The sequence below is a fragment of the Rhincodon typus genome, chromosome 5 (genome assembly GCF_021869965.1).
Source record: "Rhincodon typus isolate 14 chromosome 5, sRhiTyp1.1, whole genome shotgun sequence".
Taxonomy (NCBI): domain Eukaryota; kingdom Metazoa; phylum Chordata; class Chondrichthyes; order Orectolobiformes; family Rhincodontidae; genus Rhincodon; species Rhincodon typus.
In genome coordinates, this window is record NC_063336.1 from 35796711 (window position 1) to 35813573 (window position 16863).

Sequence of the window (16863 nt, forward strand, 5' to 3'; positions counted from 1 at the left end):
GGACAGATCGCAATGAGGCTTGGTACACAGTTAGATTTGAATCCAGATTCTAGAATTTTATGTTGCCAACATCTGTCTCAGGCTTGCTGCAGAGCTCCAGCAAAGCTCAACTCAAGCTGATAGAATAGCACCTCATTTCCCCCTTGGGAACTCTACAGCCCTCTGGACTCGATACTTAGTTCAACAATTTTTGGGCTTCCGTTTTCCCATGTCTTTACCCCAATCCCCACACATCTGGCCTTGTTATCACATGGTGTGCTATTAAACACAACCCATTGTTAGCCAATAACAGTCCCCATTTACAGCTGTTAACCCCTCTAGCCTAATTATTATTATCCACTCCTTTCTCCAAATGTGCTTCTCTCTCTTTGGGCTCTATCTCCACCTATCATTTACTCCTTACCCCCTCCACCCACCCTATCTTCTGCATAAAAACAAACATTTTCCCAGCTACCATCAGTTCTGACGAAGGGTCACTGGAACTCTGACTTCTTGTCACACATCCTGCCAGCCCTGCTGAGCTTTGTGAGCAACTTCTGTTTTTGTTCCAGGAATTTTATAAAAGGTAGATGAGGTGGGTTGACATTTGGTGAAGAATGTGGGGGCTGTTTTATTTAGAACGTTATTGATTATTGTAAAATATTTTGGATGCCTCAACTGCGGTGGGAGAATTTGTCGCAGCTCTCAAAATATGAACAGAGATTTCAGAGTACGTTGCTGGATGTAGATTGGCCTGGAACCTAGTCAGTGAGATGTATGCTCTTATTTTGTAATTGAGAACATTAACTAGGCAAAGCAAAACCTCCAGGAAGATCTGTGTGACGGTAATGAGGCGGAGTTAACTCAGCAAGATGAAGGTACACAGAGTGTCTTCTTGTTTTCTAAATTTTTTCATTCACTTATGGGTGTGAGCATTCTGGGCTTAGCCAGCATTTATTGCCAATCCTAGTTGCCCTTGAAGGTGTTGGCAAGCTGCCTAGCTGAACTGCTGCAGTCCTTGCTGTAGGTACACTCTCAACACTGACAGGGAGGGAATTTCAGAATTTTGACCCAGCAACAGTTAAAGGAATGGCGCTATATTTCCAAGTCAGAATGGTGCGTGACCTTGAGGGAAACATGCAGGTGGTAGTGTTCCTAAGTATCAGCTGTCCTTGACATTATAGATGGTAGTGGTCATGAATACTGTTTAAGGAGATTTGGTGAGTCTTTTCAGTGCATCTTGACAACAGTACACACCACTGCGGAGTGTCATCAGTGGAGAGAGTGGATGTGGTGCCAAAGTGGGCTGCTTTGTCCTAGATAGTGCCAAGCTTCTTGGTGTTGTTGGAGCTATGCTCATCCAGGCAAGGGGGGAACACTCCATGATACTACTGATTTGTGCCTCGTAGTTGAAGGTCAGGCTTTTGGGGAGTCAGGAGGTCAGTTACCTGCCACAGGATTTCTGTCTTCTGACCTACTCTTGTAGCCACAGTATTTATATGCTGATCCAGTTCAGTTCCTTGTCAATAGAAAAGCCCCAGGATGTTTATTGCGGGGGTCGGGGGGTTGAATTCAGCGATGGTAATGCAGCTGAATGTCAAAGGGCAATGGTTAGATTGTCTCCCAATGGAGATGGTCACTGCCTGGCATTTGTGTAGCATGAATGTTACTTCCATTTTTCAGCCCAAGCCTGAATATTGTACAGATCTTGCTGCGTTTGGGCATGAACAGTTTCAGAATCTGAGGAGTTGTGAATGGTGCAATCATTGACAAATATCCCCACTTATGACCTCATGATGTGAGGGAACGACGTGATGAAACAGCTGAAGACAACTGGGCTCAGGACACTACCCAGAGGAACTCCCAAAATGCCCTGGAGCTGAGATGGCTGACCTCCAACAATCACAACCATTTTCCTTTGTGCCATGTATGACTCCAACCAGCGGAGAGTTTTTCCTAAATTCAAAGAGATTTTCTCCTGATTCTAATGACTCCAGTTTTGCTGGGGCAACTTGCTGCCACACTCAGTCAAATATGGCCTCAATGTCAAGTGCAGTCACTCTCACCTCACCTCTGAAATTCCATGTCTGAACCAAGACTCTACTGAGGTCAGGAGCTATGTAATCCTGGTGGAACCCAAGCTGGGCGTCACTGGGTAGGCGTGTTACTGATGAATGCTTTACTGAAGATCAGGAATAGGCTGATGGAGTGGTAATTGGCCAGATTAAATTTGTCCTGCTTATTTGTGTCTAGGACATACCTGGTCAATTTTCCACATTACTGAGTAGAAGCCAGTGTTGTAGATTGACTTGGAGTGCAGCAAATTCTGGAGCACAAGTCCTTGGTACTATTGCCGGAATGTTTTCAGGCCCGTAGGCTTTGCAGTATCCAGCGTCTCCAACCGTTTCTTGATATCATGCAAATTGAAATGGCTAAAGACTGGCATCTGAGATGTTGGGATCTCTGGAGGAGGCCAAAATGGGTCATCCACTCAGCACTCCTGGATTGTTTTGAATGATTCAACCTTGTGTATTGCACTAATGTGCTGGGCTCCCCCATCACTGACGACCAGGATGTTTGTGGAACCTCATCCTCCAGTGAGTTTGTTCTCTCACTTGCTGCTAACTCTGTTCAGCTTGCCAAGTAGTCCTGTTTTGTAGCTTCACCAGGTTGACATCTCATTTATAGGTACGACTGCTTACGTATGCTACTCTTAGCATGTCCTCCTGCACGCTTCATTAAACCAGGATTGGTCCCTTGGCTTGGTGGTAATGGTTGAGTGGGGCATTTGCCGGGCATGATTGCAGATTGTGTTGGAGTACAATTCTGTTGCAATTGATGGCCCACAATGTCTCATGAATGCCCAGTCTTGAGTTACGAGCTTTGATCAAAGTCTGACCCATTCAGCACAGAGATAATGCTACACAACACAATGTAAGGCATTATCAATGTAAAAGTGGGACTTACCTCCACAAGGACTGTGTTGTGGTCGCTCTTACCAGTACTGGACAGTTGCATGTGTGGCAGGCAGATTGCCGAGGATGGAATCAAATGAGTTTTTCCCTCTTGTTGATTCCCTCAATTGTCACACAATCTGTCTAGCAGCAATATCCTTCAGAGCTCAACTAGCTGTTTTTACCATTGTTGTTTCTGGTGCCAAAAAAAGACCAGAATTTTTTAAGAAACCATTAAACTAACATAATTTAGCCTGACCCAAATAGCACAATTTGGAGTGACTTCTCCTGCTCCCCAGCCCTCCCTCTCATCTCATCTCTGACCCCCTGCTCCCCTACCTCTCATGCTTCGCCCAACCTCCTGTTCCATGACCCACCCACTTCCTGTCCCTCTTGCTCACCCACTTTCCTCCCTGACCCTTGCATTCACAGTAGCTTTGATTACCCCATTCACTTCCTTTTAGTGTCCAACTCCTGAGCCCTGGCTTTGACAAAAAAAAAAGCAAGCAGTTTAGTGACATTAAATGTTCAATTTCATTTACATTCATGGCTACAGTAATTCCAAAATGTTTTCAAGGCAATGAGATTTCATTGTAGTGTAATCACCATCATATTGTATTAAACACAGCAGCCAATTTACATATGGTATATTCCCACAACCCGCAATAAGATAATGGCTGGATAATCTGTTTTTGAGAGATGTTGGCTCAGAGGTAAATATTGGCCAGGAGAATATGGAAAACTTTTTTTTTTCCCCCCAATCAAATTAGCTTTTTCTTCAACTTACACCTCAGAGGGCAGATTGGGCTGTGCTGCACTGCAGTGTCAGTCTTCCTTTTTGTACTCAATCCTAGGGAATGAGAGTGAACCCACGATCCTTAGATTTCAGCTGTGGCTCAATCTTTAAATCATGTTTATTTTATTTATAGAAATGATATTATAAGCAAACTTTGAAATAAGATGTAAACTGTCATATGCACATTCATAAGCTGAAATGATTGATTTGAATAAATGCTGTAAATCAAAGTATTAAAAATCAAAATTGTCTAAACACCAACAAAATCAATAGAACAGAGGGGGGAATTTATTATGATGGATAATGAATCTGCATTTAGGAAATAAAAGTTTCAAAACACGAAAGACATCCAACCTATTCTGCATACTTACTGGTAGATTATCACTTAAATATCCAAGTAATGGAGAGGACAGAGCATATGACACAGCGAATCCTAGAAATACTAGTCCTATATATCCAGAGTGCAAGTTGAACTGGAGAATAAACAAAAGACTCTATATTCAACACTGATCAAATCATAACTCAAGGAGCATTCAGTGGGGTTTAATCCAGCAGTCAAAATAATTTTTAAAAAATATTAATCATATTACGACATGTCACTCTTACGTACTGTAAAATAATCCATCCTCAAAAAACCTGACTTCTATTTGATTTCTGGTGTTACATTTATAAAATCCAATGGTACACATTAGCAGAATATTACATTGCATGTTGGATGCTGTAAGGTTTCTATTAATATTCATAACTACTGTAAGGCCATTTAGTTAAATGTACCAAACCACTGATACACTACTATTTGAAGGTTCACATTTTGATGATACCCTCACCTAATTATTAAAACATAATAAAATGAGAATTTCAGCCCCTCGAGACCATTCTCGGCCAGGGTAGAATTTAGAGCATAGAAACAAGGTCTGTCGACCCACTTGATTGTGGCTGTGTTTATGGTTCATAAGGGAGTCGTGGGGGGGTGCAATATTCATGTGGGTTAGAGACTTGGTATTGAAGGGGTACTTCCACTGAACCAGAGGGGGATCCTTCCCAAAGAAAACACTCCAAGTTGTGCAGAGATAGTAGGAACTGCAGATGCTGGAGAATCCGAGACAACAAGGTGCAGGGCTGGATGAACACAGCAGGCCAAGCAGCATCATAGGAGCAGAGAGGCTGACGTTTCGGGCCTAGACCCTTCATCAGAAAAGGGGGAGGGGAAGGGGGTTTTGAAATAAATAGGGAGAGAGTGGGAGGCGGATAGAAGAGGGATAGAGGAGAGGATAGGTGGAGAGGAAACAAACAGGTCGAAGAGGCGGGGATGGAGCCAGTAAAGGTGAGTGTAGGTAGGGAGTTAGGAAGGGGATAGGTCAGTCCAGGGAGGACGGACAGGTCAAGGGGGCGGGATGAGGTTGGTCGGTAGGAGATGGAGGTGCGGCTTGAGGTGGGAGGAGGGGATAGGTGAGAGGAAGAACAGGTTAGGGAGGCAGGGACGAGCTGGACTGGTTTTGGGATGCGGTAGGGGGAGGGGAGATTTTGAAACTTCACTCCCGTACATCTCAGTTGTCCTCGTTTTTCAAGGACCGTAACTTCCCTTCCTCGGTGGTCGAGAACGCCCTCAACCGTGTCTCCCACATCTCCTGCACCTCATCCCTCACACCCCGTCCACGCAATAAGAACCAAAAAAGAATCCCCCTCGTCCTCACGTACCACCCCACCAACCTCCGGATCCAACGCATCATCCTCCGACACTTCCGCCATCTGCAATCCGACCCCACCACCAAAGACATCTTTCCCTCCCCACCCTTATCTGCTTTCCGGAGGGACAACTCTCTCCGTGACTCCCTTGTCCGCTCCACACTCCCCTCCAGCTCCACCACACCCGGCACTTTTCCATGCAACCGCAGGAAGTGCTACACCTGCCCCCATACCTCCTCCCTCACCCCCATCCCAGGCCCCAAGAAGACTTTCCACATCAAGCAGATGTTCACCTGCGCATCTGCCAATGTGGTATACTGCATCCGCTGTACCCGGTGTGGCTTCCTCTACATCGGGGAAACCAAGCGGAGACTCGGGGACCGCTTTGCAGAACACCTACGCTCGGTTCGCAATAAACAACTGCACCTCCCAGTCGCGAACCATTTCAACTCCCCCTCCCATTCCTCAGACGACATGTCCATCCTGGGCCTCCTGCAGTGCCACAACGATGCCACCCGAAGGTTGCAGGAACAGCAACTCATATTCCGCTTGGGAACCCTGCAGCCCAATGGTATCAATGTGGATTTCACAAGTTTCAAAATCTCCCCTCCCCCTACCGCATCCCAAAACCAGTCCAGCTCGTCCCTGCCTCCCTAACCTGTTCTTCCTCCCACCTCAAGCTGCACCTCCATCTCCTACCGACCAACCTCATCCCGCCCCCTTGACCTGTCCGTCCTCCCTGGACTGACCTATCCCCTTCCTAACTCCCTACCTACACTCACCTTTACTGGCTCCATCCCCGCCTCTTCGACCTGTTTGTTTCCTCTCCACCTATCCTCTCCTCTATCCCTCTTCTATCCGCCTCCCACTCTCTCCTTATTTATTTCAAAACCCCCTTCCCCTCCCCCTTTTCTGATGAAGGGTCTAGGCCCGAAACGTCAGCCTCTCTGCTCCTATGATGCTGCTTGGCCTGCTGTGTTCATTCTAAGTTGTGCACCTTACTTCTGCTTTTACCTGCTTCATGTTTTATTGTGCACACGGAGACAGAATTTGATTGCATAAACAGCCACTAACTTGGTTACTTATCGGCCTCAAGATAGATGGTAGATGGGCTACTGGACACCTTAACTACCCGCCAGAATATGCAAGTTAGATCTGGGCTGGGCAGGAAGGAATTGGCCACTCGTTTCTCCACTTTCAAGTATAGTGAACTTAAGCAAACACAAACAATAAAAAATGAAGAAATTCAAAGACAGGAATTCTTACCTTCTGAGTTAGAAACAGCGGTATGGTCGGATCCAGAAAGCCAATACAAGAACTTACAGAAAATACAATCAGGCACACAAGTGTTACTTTGGGGATTGCAAGTAGTTTCCAAAATGACACACTGCTGGCAATTCCACCTGAAAAACAACAACTTTGATCAACATATTTCTGAGAAAGGGTCACCAGACCCAAAATGTTCTGATTTTTTTTCTCCACAGATGCTGCCAGATCTGCTCAGCTTTTCCAACGGCTTCTGTTTTTGTTCCTGATTAACAGCATCCGCAGTTCTTTTAGATTTTATAGAAGTTATGATGTCATGTTGAGGCTGTACAAGACGTTGATGATGCCACGTTTGGAATACTGTGTACAGTTCTGGTTGCCCTGCTATTGTAATGATATTATTAGAGATGGTTCAGAAAAGATTTACCAGGATGTAGCTAGGAATGGAAGGTTTAAGTTAGAAGGAGAGGCTGGATAGACTGGGACTTTTTCTCTGGAGCGTAGGAGGTTGAAGGATGACCTCATTGAAGTTCATAAAATCCTGAGGGCATAGATAAGGTCAATAGCAAATGTCCTTTCTCAAGGGCTGGGGGAGTTCAAAACTAGACGGTATATTTTTAAGGGGAGAGGAGAAAAAATTTAAGAGACCTGAGGGGCAACTGTTTCTCACAGAGAGTGGTTTGTAAGTGGAATAAACTGCCAGAGAAAGTGGTACGCACAGGTACAGATACAGATTAAATATTTAAAAGATACTTGGACGGGTACCTGAATAGGGAAAGTTTAGAAGGATATGGGCCAAATGCAGGCAAATGGGACTAGTTTAATTTGGGAAACTTGGTCAGCATGGAGGAGTCGGACCAAAGGGTCTATTTCTGTGCTGCATGATTCTATTTGCCTTTCAAATTAAAAGCAGCAATAACAAAATTTAGTTAAAGTTTCAATCAAACAGTCATGGAGATATACAGCATGGAAACAGACCCTTCAGTCCGAATTGTCCATGCCAATTAGATATCGGAAATAAACCTAGTCCCATTTGCCAGCATTTGGCCCATAGCCCTCTAAACTCTTCTTATCTATCCAGCCATCCAGATGCCTTTTAAATGTTATAATTATACCAGCCTCCACCACTTCCTCTGGCAACTCATTCCATACAAGCACCACCCTCTGCATGAAAAAGTTGCCTCTTTGAATCTTTCCCCTCTCACCTTAAACTTAAGCCCTCTAATTTCAGACTCCACGACCCTGGGGAAAAGACATTGGCCATTTACCCTATCCATGCCCCTCATGATTTTATAAATCTCTATAGGATCACCACTCAGCCTCCGACACTCCAGGGAAAATAGCCCCAGTCTATTCAACCTCTCCCTATAGCTCAAACCCTCCAACTCTGGCAACATCCTTGTAAATCTTTTCTGAACCCTTTCAAGTTTCACAACATCCTTCCTACAGCAAGGAGACCAGAATTGCACCGCAGTATTCCAATAGGGGCCTAACTGCTGTCCTGTACAGGCGTAACATGACTTCCCAACTCGTGTACTAAATGTACTGACTAGTAAAGGTAAACATACCAAATGCCTTCTTCACTATCCTATCTACCTGCTACTCTGCTTTCAAGGAACTATAAACCTGCACTCCAAGGTCTCACTGGTGTCTTCATCAGAACTGATGAAAAGACACTGGACTTGAAACATTAATTCTGCTTTCTTCCCACAGATGCTGCCAAATCTGCTTAATTCGCCAGCAATTTCTGTTTTCGTTTCAGATCTCCAGCATCCACTGTACTTTGTTTTGTAGTAACAAAATTTAAATGATTATCCCTTGACCTACCTGAACAACCTAATGGCAAATATAAAAAAAAGAATGAATTTCATTTATTTAGCTGCTAAATTTTTGATTTTTTACCTTCTTTACTTCTCAGAGACCATAGTCAATGCTTGTAAATTTTTGCATTTGCACTGATATCTAAATAACATTGGCATCAGCAGATTTCTCAGAACAGAAGAATGCTCAGACCTGCTCACAGTTCAAAATATTATTACACCCTAATCCCCTACTGGCTGGTTTACTCCCTTGTAAGAATAATTTCAAAATTTACCCTCTGGATACCTTGTGCATTACCTTTTCAGATATGTGCAAAGGAGAAAAGAGTGAAGCTACATCGAATATTTGCTGACCACCATAACCAAACCAAATATTCTTTCATGTCACATCAATTCCATACATGGTGAATTCAGATTTTCACCTGTTTGATTTGCAATTAATCTCTGGCTTTCTCCACTTGACTATTTCTGGTAATATTCACCCATTCCATCCTGAAGGACTTCACCATTTGCTGGACAAGGCTTTAATGGCATTGAACAACTTCCAATAATTTGCTTAACTGGCCATGCATTGTTTGAGTACTCAGGCAGAGCTTCAGCAGACATTTTGACCACATGAAGTGCCACAGCCAAGTCCAGTCCTGTTCTCACCTTACATCTATATAGCATAACTTGAAAATAATCAGGTACAAAAACCAAGTCTAAATTTTCCCCAAATTCAAGGACTCAATTCAGCTTTGATGGCCAGTTGAGATCAACTCGCTATTCAGGTCCTGATTTATTTAACTCAATTATTTACAGTCTTAACAGCTGAGCTATTAAGTGAATTACAGTCATTTTTGAACAAAAAAAAAAAAATAGCAATTATTACCTTACAATTTCCAAGAAATTTCCAAATACCACAATTAATTGGACAAAAAGACATTAAGATACTTGTCTATGGCAGCCATCCAACATAAAGTTTAACAAGAATCTTTTCTGATGATGCCAACTTCGACAAGGGAGCCTCTGAAATAGCCAACTTCTTTCTCAGCCGAGGATTCCCCAGCACCATTGTCCATCTTTAGCTGGATCCGACCCATCTCCCGCCCTCTCCTCCTTCTTGTAACAGCAATAGGGTTCCCCTTGTCCTTACCTACCATTCCACCAGCATCCACATCCAGAGGATCATTAGCCGCCATTTCCCCTACCTCCAATGAGATGTCACCAACAGACACATATACCCCTCCCCTCCCCTGTCCACCTCCTGCAGGGACCGTTCCCTCCCAGACACCCTGGACCACTCTTCCTTCACTCCCAATATGCCACCCTACAGCCCCATGGCACCTGTGCCTGTAACCACTGGTGTAACACCTGTCCATTTACTTCCTCCCTCCTCAGTATCCAAGGGCCCAAACATACCTTCCAGGTGAAGCAGCACTTTACCTTCACTTCACACAATGTAGTCTACTGCATTCGCTTCTCACAATGTGGGGTCTCCTCCACATGGGTGAAACAAAGCGTAGACTAAGTGACCGCTTCACAGAACACCTATGTTCTGTCTGCAAAAGAGAAAAGAAACATTCTAAGCTTCCAGTTGCCTGCCACTTTAACACACCACGCTGTACCTTGGCCAACATCTCTATCTCAGGCTTGTTGCAGTGCTCCAATGAAGCACAGCGCAAGTTGGAAGAATAACACCTCATTTTCCGCTTGGGGACACTTGCAGCCTTCTGGACTCAATATGGAGTTCAACAATTTTAGGGCTCGAGCTCTCCCACATCCTTACCTCAAACCCCATAAAAGTGCCTTGTTATCACAGTCTCCCATTGTTAAACACCATCAGTCTGCAAATAGCTATTTACCCTCATAGCCGGATCATTATCCACTCCTTCGTCTGTCCAACCGTTTTTTTCTCTCTTTGGGCTCTATCTTCACCTATTGTTTACTCCTTACCCCCTCGCCCTACCCGACATTTTCCCAGCTATCATCAGTTTTGAGGAAGGGTCACTTGACCTGAAACGTTAACTCTGATTTCTCTCCACAAATGCTGCCAGATTTGCTGAGCTTTTCCAGCAATTTCTGTTTTTGTTTCTGATAAAAGTTTAACAATACTTCTACAGTTAAGTTCAAATGTAGAGCTTTACCATAATTTGGTAAAATACCCATGTTCAAAGGTACCATTGAAAGAGCGATACATCCTACTGCAATGAAAGGAACTTCATATCCAAACATCTGGTACAGAAAACCTCCAATAGGTGGACCCATTACTAGACCAAGCCCAGCGAATATTTCTAGAAGTCCCTGAAAAAAAAATTTGTAGTTTGTGTTTTAGTGATTTATTTGCTGGAAATACAAAATCATAAATAAATTACATTTACTATTTTGTTACAAAGTATGGTCAACTTTAACAGGATTTTCTCTTCCAGGTTTCTTCACTCTCTTCTCAAATGGCAAGGCACTGTCCCACAGACCGTCACTATTTTAAAAAATGGGCATTATCCATGAATGATTATTGGCAAGACAGTTGTTTGTAGGATTATCAAAATGGAGGCAAATCTTGTCCTTCTCTAACATTCAATTCTACTATACGATGGAGGAATAGCTGGATAAAAATCAAGAATAGGAACTGGTTAATTCTTACTTTTTTGACTTATGGTCTTGTAGCCACATGTTGCATTGACACATTTACTGAAATCAGCTGAGATCTCAAACTAAGGATCAGAAAGAGCACTGGGAAGACGGAATCAGTAGCTAGGGAACAGAGATTATGGTGAACATAAAACAATGGCTGCAGTTCCTTTACCTGGCAACAGTGTGGAGTTAAGCCAGTCGATTCATTACCTTGCCATCACATTTGATCCCAAAATTAGCTTCTAATCTCTGTAACACTGTTCACTGTTCCAGCTCATCTGCCACTGGAAACCTCATTCATTCCTTGGTTTCCTCTAAACCTAACTATTCCAACAGACTCCTCGTTGGTGTCCTTCACTCCACCCTTCGTAAACTTAAGATAATCAAACCGCCCAGTACGCTACTTCAGGTACGGCCAATGCCATCGACACCGCTGCCGATGCCAACACCACAGACATCGAGGACGCCGTTGCCACCAACATCCAAGATTTACCGGCCTACGTCGCTCCGCCCACTGCTGACGTCACGCCGCCCACCACCTCCACAGCCAGCAGCTACAGAGGAGACAGCAGCATCCAGCCCTGCCGAATCTTCACCATCCCCCCCTGCCGAATCTTCACCATCCCCCCCAGACCTCCCCCTTACTGACGACGAACGGTCAGTCCTCAGTAACGGGATCACCTTTGTCCCCCTCCACCCAAACATCGATGAATACAACTCACGTTTGGACGTTGAACAGTTTTTCTGCCGCCTCCGCGCTTACTTCTTTAATCGTGAGCCTAACCCTCCCTCTACTGACCCCTTCTCCCGCCTCCAACACGCCCCGTCTTCCTGGACACCACCCCAAGGCCTCCTACCCTCCCTCGACCTCTTCGTCTCGAACTGCCGTCGAGGCATCAATCGCCTCAACCTCTTTACCCCTCTCACCCACTCCAACCTCTCCCCCGCAGAACGTGCAGCCCTCCGCTCCAATCCCAACCCCACCATAAAACCCGCGGACAAGGGAGGCGCAGTTGTAATATGGCGCACTGACCTCTACATCGCTGAGGCCACACACCAGCTCTCTGACACCTCCTCCTACGCCCCCTTGATCATGATCCCACCCCCGACCACCAAACCATCATCTCCCAGACCATTCACAACCTCATCACTTCAGGTGACCTCCCACCCACAGCCTCTAAACTCATCGTTCCCCAACCCCGCACCACCCGTTTCTATCTCCTTTCCAAAATCCACAAACCTGACTGCCCTGGTCGACCCATTGTCTCCACCTGCTCCTGCCCCACCGAACTCATCTCCACTTATCTCAAATCTATTTTCCCCTTGGCCCAGGAACTCCCCACCTACGTCCGTGACACCACCCATGCCCTCCACCTCCACCAAAACTTCCGATTCCCTGGTCCCCAACGCCTCATCTTCATCATGGACGTCCAGTCCCTCTACACTTGCATTCCCCATGCAGATGGCCTAAAGGCCCTCCGCTTCTTCCTGTCCCGCAGGCCCGACCAGTCCCCCTCCACTGACACCCTCATCCGCTTAGCTGAACTCGTCCTCACCCTTAACAACTTCTCTTTCAATTCCTCCCACTTCCTACAGACAAAGGGGGTGACAATGGGTACCCACATGGGCCCAAGCTATGCCTGCCTCTTTGTAGGATACGTGGAACAATCCCTCTTCCAAAGCTACACTGGCCCTAAACCCCACCTCTTCCTCCGTTACATCGATGACTGTATCGGTGCCACCTCGTGCTCCCACGAGGAGCTCGAACAGTTCATCCACTTCAACACCTTCCACCCTAACCTTAAGTTCACTTGGACCATCTCTGCTCCTGAGATGAGGCATTCCACTCCCGGACATCCCAGATTTCCTCGTTTTTAAAGGATCGCAACTTCCCCTCCACAGGGGTTGAAAACGCCCTTGACCGTGTCTCTCGCATTTCCCGCAACTCATTGCTCACACCCGCTACCCACAATAACAACCAAAACAGGATCCCCCTCATCCTTACATACCACCCCACCAACCTCCAAATCCAACACATCATCCTCCGACACTTCCGCCATCTGCAATCTGACCCCACCACCAAAGACATTTTTCCCTCCCCACCCTTATCTGCTTTCTGGAGGGACCACTCGCTCCGTGATTCACCTGGATTCCACTCCATACTCCCCACCAGCCCCACCACCCTCGGCACTTTTCCCTGCAACCGCAGCAAGTGCTACACCTGCCCCTACACCTCCCCCCTCACCCCCATCCCAGGCCCTAAGAAGACCTTCCACATCAAACAGATGTTCACCTGCACATCTGCTAATGTGGTATACTGTATCCGCTGTTCCCGTTGTGGCCTCCTCTACATCAGGGAAACCAAGCAGAGGCTTGGGGACCGCTTTGTGGAACACCTACACTCGGTTTGCAACAAACAACTACACCTCCCAGTCGCAAACCATTTCAACTCCCCCTCCCACTCCTTGGACGACATGTCCATCCTGGGCCTCCTGCATTGCCACAACGATGCCACCTGAAAGCTGCAGGAACAGCACCTCATATTTCGCTTGGGAACCCTACAGCCCAAGGGTATCAATGTGGACTTCACAAGCTTCAAAATCTCCCCTCCCCCAATCGCAATCCAAAACCAGCCCAGCTCGTCCCTGCCTCCCTAACCATTCTTCCCACCTCAAGCCCCACCCCCATCTCCTACCCACTAACTTCATCCTACCTCCTTGACCTATCTGTCCTCCCTGGACCGACCTATCCGCTCCCTAACTCCCCACCTACACTCACCTTTACTGGCTCCATCCCTGCCTCTTTGACCTGTCTGTCTCCCCTCCACCTATCTTCTCCTCTATCCATCTTCTATCTGCCTCCCCCTCTCTCCCCATTTATTTCAGAATCCCCTTCCCCTCCCCCATTTCTGAAGAAGGGTCTCGACCCGAAATGTCAGCTTTCCTGCTCCTCTGATGCTGCTTGGCCTGCTGTATTCATCCAGCTCTACACCTGGTTATTTCAGATTCTCCAGCATCGGCAGTTCCTACTATCTCCATAATCAAACCCTGTTGCCCACGTCTTAAGTTACAGCAGTACGATTCTCAAACACCACTTGTGCCAGCTAGCTTACGATGACTTTTAAGCAAACAATGTTTTGTGTTTAAATTCTCCTTCTTATTTTTAAATTGCCGTTGTCCCTCCCAATCTATGTAATCTCCTCCAGCCCCATAATCCTGGAGATGTAAGCGCTCCTAAAATTCTAGCCTCTTGCACATCCATGATTTTACTCATTCGAACACTAGGCACCACATGTTCAGTTACCCTGGGCCTGAAGCTCTGGAATCCCCTCCCAATATTTCCGCCCTAAGACCCTCCTTAAAACTCAACTCTTAGTGACATTACTAAAAGAATTGAATTCATTCATACCATTATCGTGGCTATGTTGTTTGGGAATGTTGCAGCAAGAATTGAAAATGATGCAGTAACGCACCCAGAAAACCCTATTGCATCCATTGATCTTACGACGAAACACAAAACGATAAATACAAGTCCATCTGGAGCTTTATCCAATAGGCTGAGAATAGAAATAAAAGACATCAAATTCAGAAAAAGAATGCAATACATTGTCTCTAGTCTTCTTCTTCACCATCTTACTTGACTCTTCTACTGTTGCTTAATAATCAGACTACTTGCCTAGTATTACTGAATAAACGGAGACTTCCTTCACTAAATATTGGAAAGTCAAAAACTATTGCCTTGTTGCCTCACAGCGCCAGTGACACGTGTTTGATTCCAGCCTCGGGTGACTGTGTGGAGTTTGCATGTTCTCCCCATGTCTGCGTGAGTTTCCTTAAGGTGCTCCAGTTTCCTCCCACAGTCCAAACTTAGGCAGGTCAGGAGGATTGGCCATGCTGAATTGCCCTGTAGTGTCCAAGGATATGCAGGCTAGGTGGGTCAGCCATGGTGAGTTTGGAATTACAAGGATAGGGTGGGAGGGTAATTGGGATGCTCTTTGGAGAGGTAGAGCAGACTTGATGGGCCGAATGGCCTCCATCTGTACTGTAGGGGTTCTACGGTCCTTCCACAAACTCTGTTCCCTAGCTGCGTGTCTAAGGTTGAACCTGTTTGTAAGCTTCCAACTGCACCTTTGTGCTGTCACTATGATCACCTACTTGCACTTCAGTAATATCATCCAACACTACTCCTGCCTCAAATCATCTTCTGTTGAAACCATCATCTGACCTTGGTACGTCCAAACTTAGCTATTGCAAAGCATACCTGACCAACCTGCATTTGTACCATCTGCAAATTTGAGGTTATCTAAAAGTCTGCTGCTTGTGTCCTTATTTGCACCAAGTCCCAGTCTCTCATCAATCCTCTGCTATACTACCTCCCAATTAAGCAACTGCTTGATTTTAAGATTCTTATCCTTATTTTCAAATCCCTCCTTGATCTCACCACCTCCGTATCTCTGCAATCTCTCCTGTCCCACATTCCTCGGAGTTATCTGTGCTTATCAAGCTCTGCCCTTGAGAATCCATTTTTTTATTCTTTCGCATGATGCAGGCATCCCTAATTGTTCATGAAAAGACAGTGCTGATAAACTGTCTTCTTGAGCTACTATAGTATGTGTTGTGTAGATATGTCCATAGATCTGTTAAAGTCCTGCATAAGATTTGTTGTGTTTGAATGAGATGACGCCTCATTAACAGTAAAGGCCAAGTCCATTTAACTTCTCATCATGGGACTATCCCTCTATCCCAGGAATTAATTTAGTGAGTCTTTATCACACCTCCTCTTTGACAATTATATCTTTGAAAAATCTTCTTTTTGATTAGTTGAAGAGACACACTTTTGGTTGCCTTTGTTCCTAATCTTCTCTTTCTCTGGTAAGCTGACAACCATGCAGTGATTGCCATTTAAAAGCCAGCAAATTTAAAAAAAACCAATGGGTAATTGCTGGCAAAGTAAGTGTCACTCACTGCTAAATTAGGGCCATTAAAATTTAGTACATGGACATAAGTGTAGAAAAGTTATTTTACCATCTTTGAGAACCAGTCCTTGGCTGTTGAATGTGTAAGTTGGGGTTCAGATTGTGGTGCTTTAGTGTACAACTACCACAAAGAACCAACACTTACACCAGCAATTTTGCCCCTTGCAAATATATGACCATATAGATTTCGTTCTCAATACTGCAAATAAAAAGCAACAATCTGGTAAAATTCTAATTCTTGAATTTTAAATAACTTGTCCCTAAGGCAATGTTAGTTACTGCATTCCAACCACCTTCCATTATGTAATTTACTGAAATTATTATCAGTACTGTTGAAAAGTTGTTTGTCACAGTCGTATACAAATGGAAAAGCACCACAATCTGAACATCAACTTACACATTCAAATGCCAAAGACTGAACTGCAAGTAAATGCCAAATAAAATCCAATGGATAACTTACCCAAAAAGGATAGTACAACAGCCAGAAATGAACATTCCAGAGACAAACATAAATTTTGCTCCGATTTGAACAATCTGCAAATATATAAATAAAAGTTACCGGAAATTTTAACCTGTCAAAACAAAATCTCAACTTATTACATTTATATGAAATACACACTTCTACAGAAAAGGCAACAATATAGAGAAACTTTAATCAATTGTGTAGGGCTATAATAATTTTAAAAAGCGCAAGTACACGTAAAACATCTACAGTCTAAGCAGGTGGGCATTTCATGCCAGTAAAATGAATTCTTAGCATCTTTCAACCCACTA

General features: G+C 44.9%; 1 protein-coding gene across 10 annotated transcripts in view; it reads right to left on the bottom strand.

Annotated features, from left to right (window-relative positions):
• Positions 1 to 16863, bottom strand: part of slc18b1 (solute carrier family 18 member B1) — a 44757-nt gene that overhangs the window by 11401 nt on the left and 16493 nt on the right. For 8 of the 10 annotated variants that reach the window (XM_048596515.1, XM_048596516.1, XM_048596519.1 and 5 more), the window contains exons 4-8: positions 16550 to 16623; positions 14523 to 14670; positions 10628 to 10784; positions 6682 to 6818; positions 4101 to 4202 (exon numbers count right to left, since the gene is read on the bottom strand). In XM_048596515.1, the coding sequence (XP_048452472.1) occupies positions 4101 to 4202; positions 6682 to 6818; positions 10628 to 10784; positions 14523 to 14670; positions 16550 to 16623 (618 nt within the window). The remainder of the gene's footprint in view (positions 1 to 4100; positions 4203 to 6681; positions 6819 to 10627; positions 10785 to 14522; positions 14671 to 16549; positions 16624 to 16863) is intronic. The other 2 variants (XM_048596523.1, XM_048596520.1) reach the window with 1 other exon arrangement.